The sequence below is a fragment of the Artemia franciscana genome, chromosome 11, assembly GCF_032884065.1.
Source record: "Artemia franciscana chromosome 11, ASM3288406v1, whole genome shotgun sequence".
Classification (NCBI taxonomy): domain Eukaryota; kingdom Metazoa; phylum Arthropoda; class Branchiopoda; order Anostraca; family Artemiidae; genus Artemia; species Artemia franciscana.
In genome coordinates this window covers 9065250-9085362 of record NC_088873.1, presented here as the reverse complement: position 1 = coordinate 9085362, position 20113 = coordinate 9065250, and the positions used below count along the sequence as shown (strand labels likewise).

The following is a 20113-nucleotide window of genomic DNA, read 5'->3' as shown; positions in this document are numbered from 1 at the left end:
CACAACCCCAACACCTAGTTGGTGGGGTCGCTTCGCGCTCCCCCTAAGCCTCCCCCCCCCGCGCATAAGTCGTTACGTGCCATATTAGTTACGCGCCATTGTAGTTGTGTCCCTGTGTCCCACTTGTGAATATAGATAGATAAATATGTGTTTTAACTACGTAAAACTTGCAGATATACAAAATTCGTCGCTCTCCCATCGTCTGTGCATACAAATAGATTGTCAGGTTTATCAACTCTTGAACATGCAACATTATAATTGTCCATTGGAAAACAATCCATATTCAGATCTATACCTCATTATTCTAATGATTGCCCTTGAACTTTGTTGATGGTGATTGCTAATTGAACATTCCCTGTGTCCCTGTCGTCATTTATATATCCCCCTATGCCCCCCGGCGTCCCCGTTGTAGTTGTGTCCCTATGTCCCGGTCGTCATTTACATTCCCTGTGTCCCGGTTGTCATTTGTGTCCCGGTGTCTCAGTCTGTAATTTCTCTTTGAGTGTCCCGGTCGTCATTTATATTCCCTGTGTCCCGGTGTCCCGGTCGTCATTTGTGTCCCGGTGTCCCGGTCTGTAATTTCTCTTTGAGTGTCCCGGTCGTCATTTATATTCCCGGTGTCCTGGTCTGTAGTGTCATCTTATAATGACGTTATATACAAAGTTTTATATACTTATAATGACGTCATATGCAAACCTACAAACAAACAAACATGCATGCATACAACTTGTTTTTATATATATAGATATAGTTTCTTTTTTAGTTTTTCTTTTTAGTTTTTCTTTTTTTAGTTTTGCAGCTTCTTTATATTTTTTTTAGCTATTTTTTCTTTTTAGTTTTTTACCTTTTTTTTCCTTTTTTTTAAGTTTTTTCTTTTTAAGGTTTTTTTTAGCTTTTTTCGCGCCATATTAGTTACGCGCCATTGTAGTTGCGTCCCTGTGTCCCACCTGTGAATATATATATATATATATATATATATATATATATATATATATATATATATATATATATATATATATACTAGCTGTTGGGATGGTGCCTCGCGCCACCCCAACACCTAGTTGGTGGGGGCGCTTTGCCTCCCCCCAAGCCCCCCCGCGCGCGTAAGTCGTTACGCGCCATATTAGTTACGCGCCATTGTAGTTGTGTCCCTATGTCCCACCTGTGAATATATATATATATATATATATATATATATATATATATATATATATATATATATATATATATATATAAATATATATATATATATATATATATATATATATATATATATATATATATATATATATATATATATATATATATAAATATATATATATATATATATATATATATATATATATATATATATATATATATATATATATATATATATATATATATATATATATATATATATATATATATATATATATATGTTTTTAACTACGTAAAACTTGCGAATATACAACATTCTTTGCTGTCCCATTGTCTGTGCATATAAATAGAATGTCAGGTTTAACGACTCTTGAACATGCAACATATAATGGTCCATGGGAAAACAATCCGTATTCAGATCTAGACCTCATGATTCTAATGATTACCCTTGAGCTTTGTTGATGGTGATTGCTAATCGACGATTCCCTGTGTCGCCATCGTCATTTATATATCCCCCTGAGCCCCCGGCGTCCCTGTTGTAGTTGTGTCCCTGTGTCCCGGTCGTCATGTCCCAGTATCCCGGTCGTCATTTGTGTCCCGGTTTGTATATACATTCGTTTTTGAACTGGTCTTTTCTTAGGTTTTAGTTTTTTACCTTTTTTTAGTTTTTTTTTTTTAGTTTTGTTTTTCTCCTTTATATTTCTTTTTTTTCCTTTTTCATTTTATTCTCTTTTTTATTTTTTATTTTTTTTTAGCTTTTTAGCTTTTTTAGTTTTTTTTTTCTTTTTAGTTTTTTTGTAGTTTTTACCTTTTTTCAGTTTTTAATTTTTTTTTACTTATGCCCTGGTCGTCATTTATACTCCCTGTGTCCCGGTCGTCATTTGTGTCCCAGTGCTTTGTTGATGGTGATTGCTAATCGAACATTCCTTGTGTCCCGGTCGTCATTTATATTCCTTACTAGCTGTTGGGGTGGCGCTTCGCGCCAACCCAACACCTAATTGGTGGGGGCGCTTCGCGCACCCCCCAAGCCCCCCCCACGCGCGTAAGTCGTTACGCGCCATATTAGTTACGCGCCATTGTAGTTGTGTCCCTGTGTCCCACCTGTGAATATAGATAGATTTATATATGTGTTTCAAACTACGTAAAAATTGCGAATATACAACATTTTTGGCTTTCCCACTACTGGAAGCTTTCCGTTTCCAATTGCCAGCAATTGATCTGAAAATGTTTGACCAGAATCATCGTTTTGCAATCGGACACGCATATTTGTAGTTAATTTTAATATTTTTACGTGTGCCCATAAATTAGAATTTTTCAGGCAAGCATTCATTTCGTCTGCAGGAGTTAAACTACGTAAAAATTGCGAATATACAACATTCTTGGCTTTCCCATTGTCTGTGCATATACAAAGCCGTATGCACTAATAATGACGTCATATGCAAACGCTCTTTTTACAAACAAACAAACATGCATACACACAACTCGTTTTTATATAGATAGATAGATAGATGGATACAATACAAATTAACTGCGTAAAACTTGCGAATATACAACATTCTTCGCTGTCCAATTGTCGCTGCATATAAATAGATTGTCAGGTTTACCGACCCTCGAACATGCAACGTACAATTGTCCATGGGAAAAACAATCTGTATTAAGATCTATACCACATTTTTCTAATGATTGACCTTGAGCTTTGTTAATGGTGATTGCAAATGCTAATCGTATTGGGAATTGCAATCTTTTAAATTGAAAAGGCAGATCCGTTGGAATCATGGGAATGTGAGGAATAAGAACAGCCTTACCCTCAAAATGCCCTGTCAAGATTGTCGCCTTTATTAGGCTTTCCATTGGTTTTTTTACGGCAAGTCGCGTGCCATTGCAAAGCTTTGGTGGGTCGCCTATTTTTAGTTGTAGCACGTGTGGCGGAAACCCTGAAAGATATATGGAATTTAAAAATTCAGATGGATAATTAACCGCTTCATTTGGTTCCAAAACTGTGTCGACTGACTTGCAAAGGACTGCCTGGTCTCGAATCTTGGTCAAAACAATATTGTTGATTTCGTGGACGTCTATATTTTTGGGTGCGAGAATCGCTCTTTCACTTAGCCATTTATTATTTTTATAATTTCTTAGAATATTCGGAAATACTTTTTCAATCAATTCATTTTTGGACGTCACTAAACTACAGAAATCAGCAGGTAGTTGTATACGTCCTGAAATTGAGTCTATCGTATCATAAATGTCTTTTTGTTCCGACGTTAACTTGTAAATGTTATTTTGTACATACGACAATAGATCACTCGTACTGTAACTTTGTTCACGATCCAATTCTACACATGTCGAAACAGCAGCGATACGGTTAGGTGAAGGCATTCCCAAATCCTGAAGAGGTTTGTTTGCCATACGTACGCACAAATTTTCTATAATAACTAAAAGCCATTTATTATTTTTATAATTTTTTAGAATATTCGGAAATACTTTTTCAATCAATTCATTTTTGGACGTCACTAAACTACAGAAATCACAGGTAGTTGTTTACGTCCTGAAATTGAGTCTATCGTATCATAAATGTCTTTTTGTTCCGACGTTAACTTGTAAATGTTATTTTGTACATACGACAATAGATCACTCGTACTGTAACTTTGTTCACGATCCAATTCTACACATGTCGAAACAGCAGCGATACGGCATTCCCAAATCCTGAAGAGGTTTGTTTGCCATACGTACGCACAAATCTTCTATAATAACTAAAGTGTCGTTATAAATTTCTGATGTAAAATCAAAAGTCATTTCTGACGTCTCTAACTGTTTTCGATGGAGTATATCTTCGGACATTTTGGACTTATATTTTTCCCATAACTCTGTAGGAGCTGATGGAGAGCAAGTGTACGAATTTGACTTGGGGTTGACGTTTCGCACGCGTCATTGATGCAGTTATCCCAGTGTTGGTCATTCTCCAATAAATTCAGAGCTTGGCATGCACTACGGTAAGTGTTATGTATAGTACCGTTTACAGTTCTCAAATACTCAAAGGATGTCGGACCGGGTACATTCACCAAAAGCAGGCGTAGAAAGAAGCATTCATGTTGATTGGGGTGAACGGTGTAGAGTCTTCCTATCGTGGTATCTTTGAAGATGGTAGGTTGGCCGTAAACCCACTGGTTATCTACTTCGATGGTGGTCCAACTAGGTGGCCCAACACCAACTAGGTGTTGGGGTGGCGCGAAGCGCCACCCCAACAGCTAGTATATTTATATATATATATAAATAAGTTGTCTGTGTGTCTGCGTGTCGAGTGACGTCACTGTCCGCATATGACGTCTGAATTGTTTCATCACATACCAATTCAAAAACGAATGTATTCAAGCCGAAGTAACTCAGTTATATAACTACCTGTGTTGGCACAGTGGGTCTGACCTTAGCGTGGTAATACGGGACCCAGAGATCGACCCATGCTGCAGGAATGCACTACAGGGCCGACGCAGGGAGTCAAGAAGCGTCGTTAATCCGATACAAATACAGTAGCTCAGTTGGTAAAGCGCTATGTTCCAGGTTCTAGGTCCAAGAGGTTCCAGGTTCGACCCTTGGCCTTAGCATTAATACAAAAGAAGAAAAAAAACTAAAAAAGATAAAAATTACAAAAAAAAATAAAAAGAAAATACTAAAAAAACTAAAAAAGCTAAAAAACTAAAAAAAACAAAAAAAGGGTAAAAAACTAACAGCTTAAAAAACTAAAAAAAAACTAAAAAAAACTAAAAAAAGGTATAAACTACAAAAAACTAAAAAGAAAAAAAAACTAACAAAACTTTGAAAGTAGACATAAATTGATCTGGATTTTCGATTTGGGCTCCAAATGACGTCATTTGGAAACATGAGCTATATTTTCTGATTTGTGATAAAAAACGCTTAGATTCTGACGTAGTTCCAGTAAGGAAAGTCTTCAATGGCTCTGGTGGTTCAGCCAATAGAGGAAGTTTAACTTTTCCTTAGGCGCAACACATTCCCATTGTTTCACCATTGAATTTCAAGGCCTTGCAATAGGGACCAATTTTAGACATAGTCCCAATTTCAACACATCCTCTCAAGCTATAATCATCGACTGGGCTGTAGCTGAATGCCAGGCGATAACTTTCAGGTTGCTCTGATTCCTCGGCACGCTTTCTTTTCTTACTTTCTCTATCAGCAGCAAGCCTGATTTCTTGCTGTTCTTGTGACTCCTCGGCACGCCTTCTTTTTTCACTTTCTCTTTTAGCAGCAAGTCTGGTTTCATGTTGCTCTGGTAGTTCCTCGGCATGCCTCCTTTTTTCACTTTCTCTTTTAGCAGCAATTCTGGTTTCATGTTGCTCTGGTAGATCCTCGACACGCCTTCTTTTTTTACTTTCTCTTTTAGTAGCAAGTCTGGTTTCACTTTGAAAAGACAACAGTATTAAAAGAGATTGAATTTCTTAAAGAGTAAAAAACTGGCAACTTGAAAAATCTATCTATCTATATATATAAAAATTAGTTGTCTGCCTGTTATTTCTGTTACACTTTGTCTGTTAATCGGCTTGCTTGAATAATCAAATATCTTTGAAAAGAAAACAGTATGAAAAGAGAATGAATTTCTTAAAGAGTAAAAAACCGGTAACTTGAAAAATATATCAATATATATATATATATATATATACTAGCTGTTGGGGTGGCGCTTCGCGCCACCCCAACACCTAGTTGGTGGGGGCGCTTCGCGCCCCCCCCCCAAGCCCCCCCGCGCGCGTAAGTCGTTACGCGCCATAATAGTTACGCGCCATTGTAGTTGTGTCCCTATGTCCCACCTGTGAATATAGATATATATATATATATATGGTTTTAACTACGTAAAACTTGCGAATATACAACATTCTTTGCTGTCCCATTGTCTTTGCATATAAATAGATTGTCAGGTTATCCCCCTGTTTCCCCCGGTGTCCCCGTTGTAGTTGTGTCCCTGTGTCCCGGTCGTCATTTATATTCCCTGTGTCCCGGGTCCCGGTCATCATTTGTATCCCGGTGTCCCGGTCTGTATATACATTCGTTTTTTAGTTTTGTTTTTCTCCTTTATTTTTTTCCTTTTTTTTTCTTTTTTAGCTTATTTAGATTTTTAGATTTTTTAGTTTTTTTTATTAGTTTTTAGTTTTTTTTTCTTTATTTTTTTTGTCCCGGTCGTCATTTATATCCCCCTGTTTCCCCCGGTGTCCCCGTTGTAGTTGTGTCCCTGTGTCCCGGTCGTTATTTATATTCCCTGTGTCCCGGTCGTCATTTGTATCCCGGTGTACCGGTCTGTATATACATTCGTTTTTTAGTTTTGTTTTTCTCCTTTATTTTTTTCCTTTTTTTTTCTTTTTTAGTTTATTTAGATTTTTAGATTTTTTAGTTTTTTTATTAGTTTTTAGTTTTTTTTTCTTTTTAGTTTTTTTGTAGTTTTTACCTTCTTTTTAGTTTTGTTAATTTTTTTTTTACTTGTGTCCTGGTCGTCATTTATACTCCCTGTGTCCCGGCAGTTTTGACGTCACCTAATCCAGTTTTTTCAGGTGACGTCACCTGACACATCCATCCATCCATCCACAGACAGACAACTTATTTATATATATATATATATATATATATATATATATATATATATATATATATATAGATATATATATATATATATATATATATATATATATATATATATATATATATATCTTCTATATATATAAAAATAAGTTGTCTGTGGATCTGTGGATCAGGTGACGTCATGTTTCTGTGTCGGCTGACGTCATGAAATTAGTTGTCGTCATTTTTGCTTTGACGGTGACGTCATTAATGGTATTTAAGACATGCGTTCACGGAAAAGTGTTTAATTGTAAAATGACTGAAGAACCTACAATGGCAACAGCCGAGGAAGCTACTCAAAAAGTCTATGCCAAAAAACTTGCTGCTGATAGAGAAAGTAAGAAAAGGAAGCGTAATGAGGAATCACAAGAACAGCAAGAAAACAGGCTTGCAGCTGATAGAGAAAGTAAGAAAAAAAAGTGTGCCGAGGAATTTCAAGAACAACAAGAAAACAGGCTTGTGGCTAAAGAACGCAAAACCGCGCAGTTAGATGAAAATCCGCCTGGAAAGCGAGAGTCAAAACATATCAAAGACCGACACAGAGGGAATATAAATGACGACCAGGAACCTCAAAGAAAAATTACAGACTGGGACACCCGGACACAAATCACGACCGGGAACATAAATGACAACTGGGACGCAGGGACACAACTATAACGGGGACGCCGGGGGCACAGGCGGGATATATAATTGACGACTGAGACACAGGGATTGTTTGAATAGAAATTACAGACCGGGACACCGGGACAGAAATGACGACCGGGACACTGGGACACAGGGAATATAAATGACGACCGGGACACTCAAAGAGAAAATACAAACTGGGACACCAGGACACAAATGACGACCGGGACACAGGGAATATAAATGCTATTTACATGCAAAGACAATGGGACAGCGAAGAATGTTGTATATTCGCATGTTTTACGTAGTTAAAAAAATATATTTATATCTATCTCTATTCACAGGTGGGACACAGGGACACAGCTACAATGGCGCGTAACTAATATGGCGCGTAACGACTTACGCGCGCGGGGGGGCTTGGGGGGGGGGCGAAGCGCCCCACCAACTAGGTGTTGGGGTAGACAATGGGACAGCGAAGAATGTTGTATATTCGCATGTTTTACGTAGTTAAAAAAATATATTTATATCTATCTCTATTCACAGGTGGGACACAGGGACACAGCTACAATGGCGCGTAACTAATATGGCGCGTAACGACTTACGCGCGCGGGGAGGCTTGGGGGGGCGCGAAGCGCCCCACCAACTAGTTGTTGGGGTGGCGCGAAGCGCCAGCCCAACAGCTAGTATATATATAAATAAGTTGTCTGTGGGTTATGTGTGTTGCACTTTGTCTGTTAATCGGCTTGCTTGAATAATCAAATATCTTTGAAAAGACAACAGTATTAAAAGAGATTGAATTTCTTAAAGAGTAAAAAACTGGTAACTTGAAAAATCTATCCATCTATATATATAAAAATAAGTTGTCTGTCTGTTATGTCTGTTACACTATGTCTGTTAATCAGCTTGCTTGAATAATCAAATATCTTTGAAAAGACAAAAGTATAAAAAGAGATTGAATTTCTTAAAGAATAAAAAACTGGTAACTTGAAAAATCTATCTTCTATATATATATAAATAAGTTGTCTGTCTGTTATGTCTGTTACACTTTGTCTGTTAATCGGCTTGCTTGAATAATCAAATATCTTTGAAAAGACAACAGTATTAAAAGAGATTGAATTTCTTAAAGAGTAAAAAACTGGTAACTTTAAAAATCTATCTATCTATCTATATATATAAAAATAAGTTGTCTCTGTGTGTGTGTGTGTGTGTCGAGTGACGTCATGTTTGTGAGTCGACTGTCGTCATGTTTGTCGACTGACGTCACTATAAGGATTGAGCTGTATACTTCATGAAGTTGTTTGTTGACTGACGAAATTACATACCGGGACACAAATGACGACCGGGACACAGGGAATATAAATGACGACCGGGAACCTCAAAGAGAAATTACGATATCAATCTATATTCACAGGTGGGACACAGGGACACAACTACAATGGTGCGTATAAGTTGTCTGTGGATCTGTGGATGGATCAGGTGACGTCACCTGAAAAAACTGGATCAGGTGACGTCAAAACTGAAAAAACTAAAAAAAGGCAAAAACTACAAAAAAAAACTAAAAACTAATAAAAAAATAAAAAAGCTAAAAAACTAAAAAAACTAAAAAAAGGCAAAAACTACAAAAAAAACTAAAAACTAATAAAAAAGCTAAAAAACTAAAAAAACTAAAAAAGGCAAAAACTACAAAAAAACTAAAAACTAATAAAAAAATAAAAAAGCTAAAAAACTAAAAAAACTAAAAAAACTAAAAAAAAAGGTAAAAAACTAAAAAAACTAAAAACTAAAAAAAACTAAAAAAAAAGGAAAAAACTGAAAAATAAGCTAAAATAAAGGTAAAAACCAATAAAAAACTAAAAAAAAACTGAAAAAACTAAAAAAAGGCAAAAACTACAAAAAAAACTAAAAACTAATAAAAAAAGAAAAAAAGCTAAAAAACTAAAAAAACTAAAAAAACTAAAAAAAGGTAAAAAACTAAAAAAAATAAAAAATAAAAAAAAACTAAAAAAAAGGAAAAAACTAAAAAAACTAAAAAAAGGAAAAAACTACAAAAAAAACTAAAAACTAATAAAAAAAATAAAAAAGCTAAAAAACTAAAAAAACTAAAAAAACTAAAAAAAGGTAAAAAACTAAAAAAACTAAAAACTAAAAAAAACTAAAAAAAAGGAAAAAACTGAAAAACAAGCTAAAATAAAGTTAAAAACCAATAAAAAACTAAAAAAAAAAACTGAAAAAACTAAAAAAAGGCAAAAACTACAAAAAAAACTAAAAACTAATAAAAAAAGTAAAAAAGCTAAAAAACTAAAAAAACTAAAAAAACTAAAAAAAGGTAAAAAACTAAAAAAAATAAAAAAATAAAAAAAAACTAAAAAAAAGGAAAAAACTGAAAAATAAGCTAAAATAAAGGTAAAAACCAATAAAAAACTAAAAAGAAAAAAAGGAAAAAACTAAAAAAAATTTTCATCTAAAAAACTAAAAAAAACTAAAAAAGGTAAAAACTGGATTAAAGTAATTCGAAAAAAGAAAAATGGTAAAAAACTAAAAAAAAACTAAAAAGAAAAAACTAAAAAAAAATTAAAAATTGAAAAAATAAAAAAAAGAAAAAACCCAAAAAGAAAAAACATAAAAAAATAAAAAAGATAAAAAACTAAAAAAAACTAAAAAAGCTAAAAAACTAAAAAAAAGAAAAAACTAAACAAACTGGGAATTGCACAAATATTTCAATATATTTTGACTATATATATAAAAATAAGTTGTCTGTCCATTACGCCAGATTATATCTTCTATATATATAAAAGAAAACAAACTAGAATGTAAAAACTGGAAATTGCATAAATATTTCGAAATATTTTGACAATAGGTTAAAGTAATTCGAAAAAAAAAATGGTAAAAAACTAAAAACAAAACTAAAAAGAAAAAACTAAAAAAAAACTAAATAAAAAATTAAAAAAAGAAAAAAACTTAAAAAGGAAAAATGTAAAAAAAATAAAAAGGTAAAAAACTAAAAAGAAAAAAAAACTAAAAAAAACCTAAACAGCTAAAAAAAAAAGAAAAAACTAAAAAAACTGGGAATTCCACAAATGTTTCAATATATTTTGACAAAAGATTAAGGTAATTCGAAAACCTTAAAACAGATACCCAAAATTTTGAGGTTTATTATCAATAAAAAGAAGAAACTTAAGAAAGAAAAACTAAAAAAGAAAAAAATAAGAAAAGAAAAAACTATAAAAGAAAAAAAACTGAAATGAAACTGTATCTATATATCTATATAAATGACGACCAGGACACTCTAAGAGAAATTACAGACTGGGATACCGGGACACAAATGACGACCGGGACACAGGGAATATAAATGACGACCTGGACACAGGGATACAACTCCAAAGGGGACGCCGGGGGCACAGGGGGATATATAGATGACGACGGGGACACAGGGAATGTTCGATTAGCAATCACCATCAACAAAGCTCAAAGGCAATCGTTAGAAAAATGCGGTATAGATATGAATACGAATTGTTTTCCCATGGACAATTATTATGTTGCATGTTCAAGAGTTGGTAAACCTGACAATCTATTTATATGGACAGACAATAGGACAGCGAAGAATGTTGTATATTCGCAAGTTTTACGTAGTTAAATATATATCTATATATATAAAAATAAGTTGTCTGTGTGTGGATCTGTGGATCAGGTGACGTCATGTTTGTCCGCATATGACGTCTGAATTATTTCACACTAATACAAAAGAAGAAAAAAACTAAAAAAGGTAAAAACTACAAAAAAAACTAAAAAGAAAAAAAAACTAAAAAAGCTGAAAAACTTAAAAAAAACTAAAAAAAGGTAAAAATCTAATAACTAAAAAAAAACTGAAAAAAATAAAAAAAGGCAAAAACTACAAAAAAAATAAAAACTAATAAAAAAATAAAAAAGCTAAAAAACTAAAAAAACTAAAAAAAAACTAAAAAAGGGTAAAAAACTAAAAAAAACTAAAAACTAAAAAAGAAAAAAACTAAAAAAAAGGAAAAAACTGAAAAATAAAAGAGAAAAAGAAAACTAAAAAAATATGAATAAATATATATAATGACGACCAGGACATAAGTAAAAAAAAAACTAAAAAAACTAAAAAAATGGTAAAAACTACAAAAAAACTAAAAACTAATAAAAAAACTAAAAAATCTAAAAATCTAAATAAACTAAAAAAGAAAAAAAAAGAAAAAAGGAAAAAAATAAAGGAGAAAAACAAAACTAAAAAACGAATGTATATACAGACCGGGACACCGGGATACAAATGACGACCGGGACACAGGGAATATAAATGACGACCGGGACACAGGGACACAACTACAATGGGGACGCCGGGGGGCACAGGGGGATATAAATGACGACCGGGACACCGGGACACAAGGAATATAAATGACGCCTGGGACACTCAAAGAGAAATCACAGACTGGAACACCGGGACACAAATGACGACCGGGACACAGGGATTATAAATGACGACCGGGACACAGGGACATAACTACAAAGGGGACGCCGGGGTGCACAGGGGGATATATAAATGACGATGGCGACTCAGGGAATGGTCGATTAACAATCACCATCAACAAAGCTCAAGGGCAATCATTAGAATCATGAGGTATAGATCTGAATACGGATTTTTTTCCCATGGACCATTATATGTTGCATGTTCAAGAGTCGGTAAACCTGAAAATCTATTTATATGCACAGACAATGGGACAGCAAAGAATGTTGTATATTCGCAAGTTTTACGTAGTTAAAAACATATATATATATATATATATATATATATATATATATATATATATATATATCTATCTATATTCACAGGTGGGACATAGGGACACAACTACAATGGGGCGTAACTAATATGGCGCGTAACGACTTACGCGCGCGGGGGGGCTTGGGGGGGGGCGCGAAGCGCCCCCACCAACTAGGTGTTGGGGTGGCGCGAAGCGCCACCCCAACAGCTAGTATATATATAAATAAGTTTTCTGTGTGTCTGTGTGTCGAGTGACGTCACTGTCTGCATATGACGTCTGAATTATTTCATCACATACCAATTCAAAAACGAATGTATTCAAGCCGAAGTAGCTCAGTTATATAACTACCTGTGTTGGTGCAGTGGGTTTGACCTTAGCGTGGTAATACGGGACCCAGAGATCGAACCATGCTGCAGGAATGCACTACAGGGCCAACGCAGGGACCTTAGTAGTCAAGAAGCGTCGTCAATCCGATACAAATACAGTAGCTCAGTTGGTAAAGCGCTATCTTCCAAGTTCTAGGTCCAAGAGGTTCCAGGTTCGAACCTTGGCCTTAGCAATAATACAAAAGAAGAAAAAAAATAAAAAAGATAAAAACTACAAAAAAACTAAAAAGAAAATACTAAAAAAACTAAAAAAGCTAAAAAACTAAAAAAAAGGGTAAAAAACTTAAAAACTAAAAAACTAAAAAAAACTAAAAAAGGTATAAACTACAAAAAAACTAAAAAGAAAAAAACTAAAAACTAATGAAAAAACAAAAAAAAACTAAAAAAAAACTAAAAACTGAAAAAGGAAAAAACTGAGAAATAAAGGAGAAAAAGAAAACTAAAAAAAATAAAAATTAAAACAACTAAAAAAGGTATATGTATTCAAGCCGAAGTAGTTGAGTTGGTAAAGCGTTATGTTCCAGGTTCTAGGTCTAAGAGGTTCCGGGTTCGAACCTTGGCTTTAGCATTAATACAAAAGAAGCAAAAACAACTAAAAAAGAAAAAAAACTAAAAAAAACTAAAACTACTAAAAAAACTAAAAAGCTAAAAAACTAAAAAAACTAAAAAAAGGTAAAAAACTAAAAAAGAAAAAAAAATTAAAAAAACAAACAAAAGGTAAAAACAGAAAAAAATCTAAAAAGAAAAAAAAACAACTAAAATCTAATAAAAAAACTAAAAACTGAAAAAAAACTAAAAAAAGGAAAAAACAGAAAAATAAAGGAGAAAAAGAAAACTTAAAAAAAATAAAACTAAAAAAAAACTAAAAAGAAAACTAAAAAAAAAAATAAAAAGCTAAAAAATAGGTAAAAACCAAAAAAAAACTAAAAAGAAAAAAATGAAAAAAACAAAAAAATTTGTTTCATCATATACCAATTCAAAAACGAATGTATATACAGACCAGGACACAGGTAATATAAATGAGGACCGGGATACTCAAAGAGAAATTACAGACTGGGACACCGTTACACAAATGACGACTGGGACGTGTGTGTCGACTGACGTCATGTTTGTCGACTATAAATGATGACTGGGACACAGGAACACAACTACAACGGGGACGCCGGAGGGTACAGGGGGATATATAAATGACGGGGGACACAGGGGATGTTTGATTAGCAATCACACATCACAATCTATTTATATGTACAGACAATGGGACAGTGAAGAACGTTGTATATTCGCAAGTTTTACGTAGTTAAAAACACACACACATATATATATATATATATATATATATATATATATATATATATATATATATATATATATATATATATATATATACATATATATATATGTATAGATCTATCTATATTCACAGGTGGGACACAGGGACACAACTACAATGGCGCGTAACTAATATATATATATATATATATATATATATATATATATATATATATATATATATATATATATATATATATATATATATATATATATATATATATATATATATATATATATATATATATATATATATACATATATATATATATATATATATATACACATATGTTTTTAACTACGTAAAACTTGCAAATATACAACGTTCTTCGCTGTCCCATTGTCTGTGCATATAAATAGATTGTCAGGTTTACCGACTCTTGAACATACAACATATAATTGTCCATGGGAAAAACAATCCGTATTCAGATCTATACCTCATTATTCTAATGACTACCCTTGAGCTTTGTTGATGGTGATTGCTAATCGAACATTCCCTGTGTCCCGTTCGTCATTTATATATCCCCCCTGTTCCCCCCGCTGTCCCTGTTGTATTTGTGTCCATGTGTCCCAGTTGTCATTTATATTCCCTGTTTCCCGGTCGTTATTTGTGTCCCGGTCTCTCAGTCGGTAATTTCTCTTTGAGTGTCCCGGTCTTCATTTATATTTCCTGTGTCCCGGTGTCCCAGTCGTCATTTGTTTCCCGGTCTTTAATTTTGTCAGTGGACAAACATGACGTCAGTCGACAAACAACTTCATGACGGCATAATGCTCAATCCTTATAATGACGTCAGTCGACAAACATGACGTCAGTCGACACACAAACATGCCGTCAGTCAACATACAAACAAACAACTTATTTTTATATATATAAAGATATGTTTGAATAGAAATTAGTATGAAAAGACATTAAATTGTGTAAAAAGCAAAAAAATATTTCTTTATATCAAGGAGGCACACTCGTGCCTCTTTAAAGAGGCGAACCACGACAATGTTAAGCTATCTTCGGTTCCAGTGGTTCGCAGAGGGATGGGGAGGAATGCATTTCGTAGCCCGAGCTCCAACTAAGAAACCTGCCAAATTTCATTCCCCTCCGACTTTTCCTTCATGGGGAAAATCTGGCCGAAAGTTTCAACCCACCAACCCAAGCCCCCCTTTAACATTGTCCGATCGGGCTGAAATTCACAAATTAAGGTTCCCTAGGGCCCAGGAGCTTATCTGCGAAATTCCGATAACTCCTTCCCTGTTTTCCAGAAACCACGCATAGCCACTTAATGTTCATATTCTTTTTTTTTCTGCCACGCCTACAGGTCACAGCCGACATCGGATCTGAGTGTACGAAGACTCATTCGACGCGGAATTATCCGAGTAATTTTGCTTGAAAGCTCCGTAGGAAAATCTTAACCCCCCGATTTTCTAGCTTAGAAAAACTCCATTTCCCTATAAGAGCCCATGTTAAGTTTTTTGTTGTTAAAAGTTACGAATTTCAACATCAAGCACATCAAAATGATCAGCTCGACATGGTGAGACTGACTGAAAGCTTCAAAAAATTCTGTCTTAATCCGTAAAATTTTTATTTAAGAAAAATGACAGAAACCCTTTTTTTGTTTTTCTGCCGCACCTACAGGTCACAGCCGACATCGGATCTGGGTGTACGAAGACTCATTCGACGCGAAATTCTCCGAGTAATTTTCCTGGAAAGTTTCATCGGAAAATATTAACCCCCCGATTTTCTAGCTTAGAAAAACCCATTTCCCCATTGAAGGTAAAATTTTCTCTTGTAATAACATCACTTGTTTGAAAATTTTTTATAGTAACAGTGGCTTGGCGAAGTGGAAGCATGCTTGGCCCATAACCCAGAGGTCGGTGGATCGAAACCGCTTGCTGCTAACCTCTTAAAATTTGTAAAATTAGGTAATTTTGTCAGTTTGAATTTATTGATACAGAAAGGGAGAAAATAAACATGGAAACATGTGATCAGAATTACATACTGGAATGTTCACAAGAATTTATACAGAAGCGGGGGTAAGGCTTGATGGAAGCAAGTTAAAAGAACCATTTAAATTGATTTCCTAATTGAAGCCGTTGGTGAAATTTTCCATTGTAATAACTTGTTTGATAACAAGCATAACAGCAGCTTGGCGCAGCGGAAGCGCGCTGGTCCCATAAACCGGAGGCGGGTGGGTAAAAACCACTAGCTGCTAAATTTTTTATTAAGCTGCTAAACTATTAAAATTATCAAAATTAGATAATTTTGTCAGTTTGAATTTATTGATACAGAAAGCGAAAAAATAAACATGGAAAATTATTATTAATTTACATCCACCATGGATTGTAGAAAAACGTACAGAAATAATATGAAAAAAACTTCGTTTTCTTAAAGAGTTAAAGAGGCTGCGTCCCAAAGTCGAACCTTAAAACGTACTGGAATTAGGAGAGGCAATAGGGGGGCTGCCGCCTCCCAAACGCCCCGCTTTTAAAGACTCTTTTGTACAGGTTTTTTGTTGAGGGGGGCTGATGCCCCCCTAACCCCCCGCTCTTGGCTTCGGAAAGGCCCTCATTTAATTAACAAAAAATTGAAATGAATGAATAATGGAATAACTTCGAAAAATGTTAAACACAAGAGGACAGGAGAACCATTGCGCCGAAACTAGTAATTAGTAACAATGAAGTCCCCCCACAACAAAAAACCTGTACAAAAGAGTCTTTAAAAGTGGGGGGTTTGGGGGGTGGCAGCCCCCCTACTGCCTCTCCTAATTCCTGTACGTTTTAAGGTTCGACTTTGGGACGTAGCCTCTTTAACTCTTTAAGAAAACGAAGTTTTTTTCATATTCTAACAAGGGATCACAACAGCTCAAAAGCCTTAAAAAGAAAACCAAAAGCTTGAAGCTTAGTAGAAATCGCTGTTAGAAAAACATCATTACCAAATTGCATCATTGCTTTAATGACTTGCTTTAATAATAAAATGTCCTTGAAAAGATACATAAAAAGACATTAAATTGTGTAAAGAGCAAAAAACTGGTAGTTGCAAAAATATTTACATATATTTTAACAAGGGACTACGGCAATTCAAAAGCTTAAAAAACACAACTAAAAGTTGAAGCTTAGTAGATATTGTTTTTTAGAAATCGGACTTTAATTAGAATATTAGGAAAGAAACGACAGAAAGTTACAAAATTTTTAAATGGTGGACAAGAAGAAACTAAAAAGGAAAAAATGTGTTGAGGAGGGACCATTTGATCCTAATGATAAACCACCAAAAATAATGACAGAGATCGCAATGTGGATGAAGAAAAATGTACCCACAAAGCGAACGAGGTTTCTTAACCATCAAGTAGATTACTTTATTGGCTCGAAAGTAGTTGATGCTCTCATGGAATCAAAATGGGCTCGCGAGAGAAAAGAGGGAGCAATTCCAACCTTTCCTAATAGAACCACTGTTACTGATTACCTAGACCTCATGCTACGCTACAAGTTTTTTCATAGAGCAAAAAAAATAGCCGTCTCTGACGTTCATACGAAAAAGGAAAGGAAAGAAGAGAGAAAGGATGATCCAAAAGAGGAGACAAAAGTTGAGAAGGAGGAGAGAAAAGAGGAAGAAAAAGAATTGAAAAGGAGATCCAAAAGTGTCGAAAGTAAGGTGAAGGAAGAAGAAAAGAAGGGTGAAGACGTAGACAGCAGTCAAGGAGAAGGGAAAACAAAAGAAGGGTATAAGAAAGAAGTGGGAGGAAAAATCGAAACAAAGAAGAGGAAGATCCGATTAGACATGCATCTTGAGCAAATTTTCCTTGACTCTTCTGATGCCTACGTATGGATCTACGATCCCATCCCGCTTTGGTATTGGGTCACCGGAACCTTGGTAGTTTTAGCCACTGTTGGATTTTGTCTTTTCCCCCTTTGGCCACCTACATTGAGGAAGGGAGTTTACTATTTTAGCTTAGCTGGTACTGGTTTTTTATTGTTTATTCTTGGACTAGCCGTGTTGAGACTTATTTTGTTCTGCTTAATATGGATCGTAAGCTTAGGACAACATCGTTTCTGGTTACTACCGAATCTAACTGAAGACGTCGGATTTTTTGCCTCTTTTTGGCCACTTTACTCATATGAATGCAAAAGAAGGAGTAAGAGCAAGTCAAAAAGAAAAAAGAAGACAGCAACGAATTCTGATGCAGAAGACGAGAATGATGTTGCAGTGCTGGGAGAAGAGGATACAAATATAAAGGAATCCAAGCAAAATGCAGGAATCAAAAAGTCAGTGGAAGATATTAAAGAGAGTCATAAAAATGATGAAGACTAATCAGAAACCGATTCTAAGGGAAGCAGTCATAAATCACATATTGGCAAAGACTTTGAAATTGTTGACAAAGAAGAGGGAGTCGAAGTCGAATGACCTCCGATCAGACTCCTTATTCCAAATAAAATTGTATGATGTCATTCATATTTTTTTTTAGTTTTCTTTTTTTATTTTTCTGTTTTTTTTTTTTTTTTTTTTGTTTTTTTTTTAAATACAGACGTACAAAAAGACAAACAATCAGTACTAGAGCTCGTCTTTATCGAATACACTTATTAATTTTGCTAATGACAACATTCTAGGCACCCAGTAGGATTGAGTCTGATGTCCATGCAAAGGTGGTTGAATTTCTAGAAGATTTTTTAAATGGTTTCATGTTAATTACCGTGCCTAAAATGTTGAAAGTCATATTTTCACATTTTCTTAAGAATTTTAAAGATTTGCTCTCGTTTAAATGAAATACACGTATCGAGGGGTTCCCTTAATAGACCTAGGGACCGATGGATTTTATTTCTAGGCATCTCGCTTGATGAAAATCTTTCTTTCAAACATCATAATATAAAACTAGATATATTGCAAGAAGCCTGCGGGTAATAGCAACACGAATGCAAATAAGGTTGCCTTATTTATATGAGTAATTGGTTTCTCCAGTCAAAGACCCAACAAGGTATTTTTACATTTGTTGCTAAGCTGGAACACAGTATGTAAGTTGTTGGTGCTTCCAATGCCATTGTTAAGACTGTCCGAAAAAATTGTTGAATGTAAGAGATATCTCGGTGTAAATACAATACACATCGTCCTCTGGGTTTGAGCTATCCAAAAAGTTAATAGTCGATTGTACTGATGAACATCTTAAAATTTCAACAGTTAGTGGAGTTGTTGTCGAAAATTAGTGATCATTTTGAAATTGCTGTGAAAGTATAGTTCACAAGAATCAAGGGACACGAAAGTGAAAACCAAAGGTTGCCTTATTTCATGTGGTCATTAACCAAAGCCAGATGTATTCCCAGTTGAATCTTCCATATCAAAAATAAAACAGGTACCTTTTCTTTGGGGACGACATGAGGATTATCAGTTCTTAAAATGCAATATCGAGAAAGATTTTTTTCACTTTGTATTTTTCCTTTTCTCGAGTAATCTCGGGAGAGATCAATTCAAATAAGCATCGGAGGAAGACGGTGTGTGGCAATGACACAAAATGAAGAGCTAAGTAAAGGCGAAGAAAAGAAAGCTAGGATATGATTTCTCTTCCGAGTCACACAAAGCAGCTTTGTCTGACTTTTGACTTTTCGGTAATAACAGCGGTCAGGTGGATTTACTGCTTGATGGAAGCACCCGAACTAAGGTTTTGCAGCAAGCACAAGGTGAAGCGACAAGCAAAAAAAAAAAATTATGCACATTGCAAAGACAGGGAATTGTCTTCCCTCTCTTTCAAGTCTTGGATTGAAAGTTTTATTCTGTGATGGCGGATAGGCTACTTGAGGTTTCACATTTTGATAAGCTTGCAATCGAAACCTGCTCAGAAGAGACACAGAGGAAAAGTCTATTGCTAGGCTTATGACAAAACTTAGTAAATATAATCGAAAGTATAAAAGAAACATTGTCAAGGAGAGGAATTCCTCCGCATAAACTTGCTTTCCAGTTTAATGACTATACAAGTGCCATGTCTAGGCAGTTTAATGGTGTCCAGAAGAAATTATCCGAACTTCTTGATTGCTCTGTGATTTATATTGCCTGACAGGCCCACAGACTGAACACTGTTATAGAGTGTTGTTGAACTCATGTCGCGATGAACTGCAAGGGCTGAAATGATTCAAGCAGTAGCTACTTTGTTTGAAACAATCATTCCAGCCATTGACGAATTTAGACTATCGCCTGCCTCATGTTTATAAACTACATAACTACATCTAATTATTCAGAAGTATTGCATTCGTTTTCAGAAAAAGTAT

At 34.5% G+C, this 20113-nt stretch overlaps 1 protein-coding gene across 1 annotated transcript; it reads left to right on the top strand.

Annotated features, from left to right (window-relative positions):
- The first annotated feature begins 16909 nt into the window (after positions 1 to 16909).
- LOC136032773 (translocation protein SEC62-like) lies at positions 16910 to 18293 on the top strand. The gene has a single exon (XM_065713126.1). It carries the CDS (start codon positions 17058 to 17060, stop codon positions 18168 to 18170), a length of 1113 nt encoding a protein of 370 aa, XP_065569198.1. The 5' UTR covers positions 16910 to 17057; the 3' UTR covers positions 18171 to 18293.
- The last annotated feature ends 1820 nt before the right edge of the window (positions 18294 to 20113 follow it).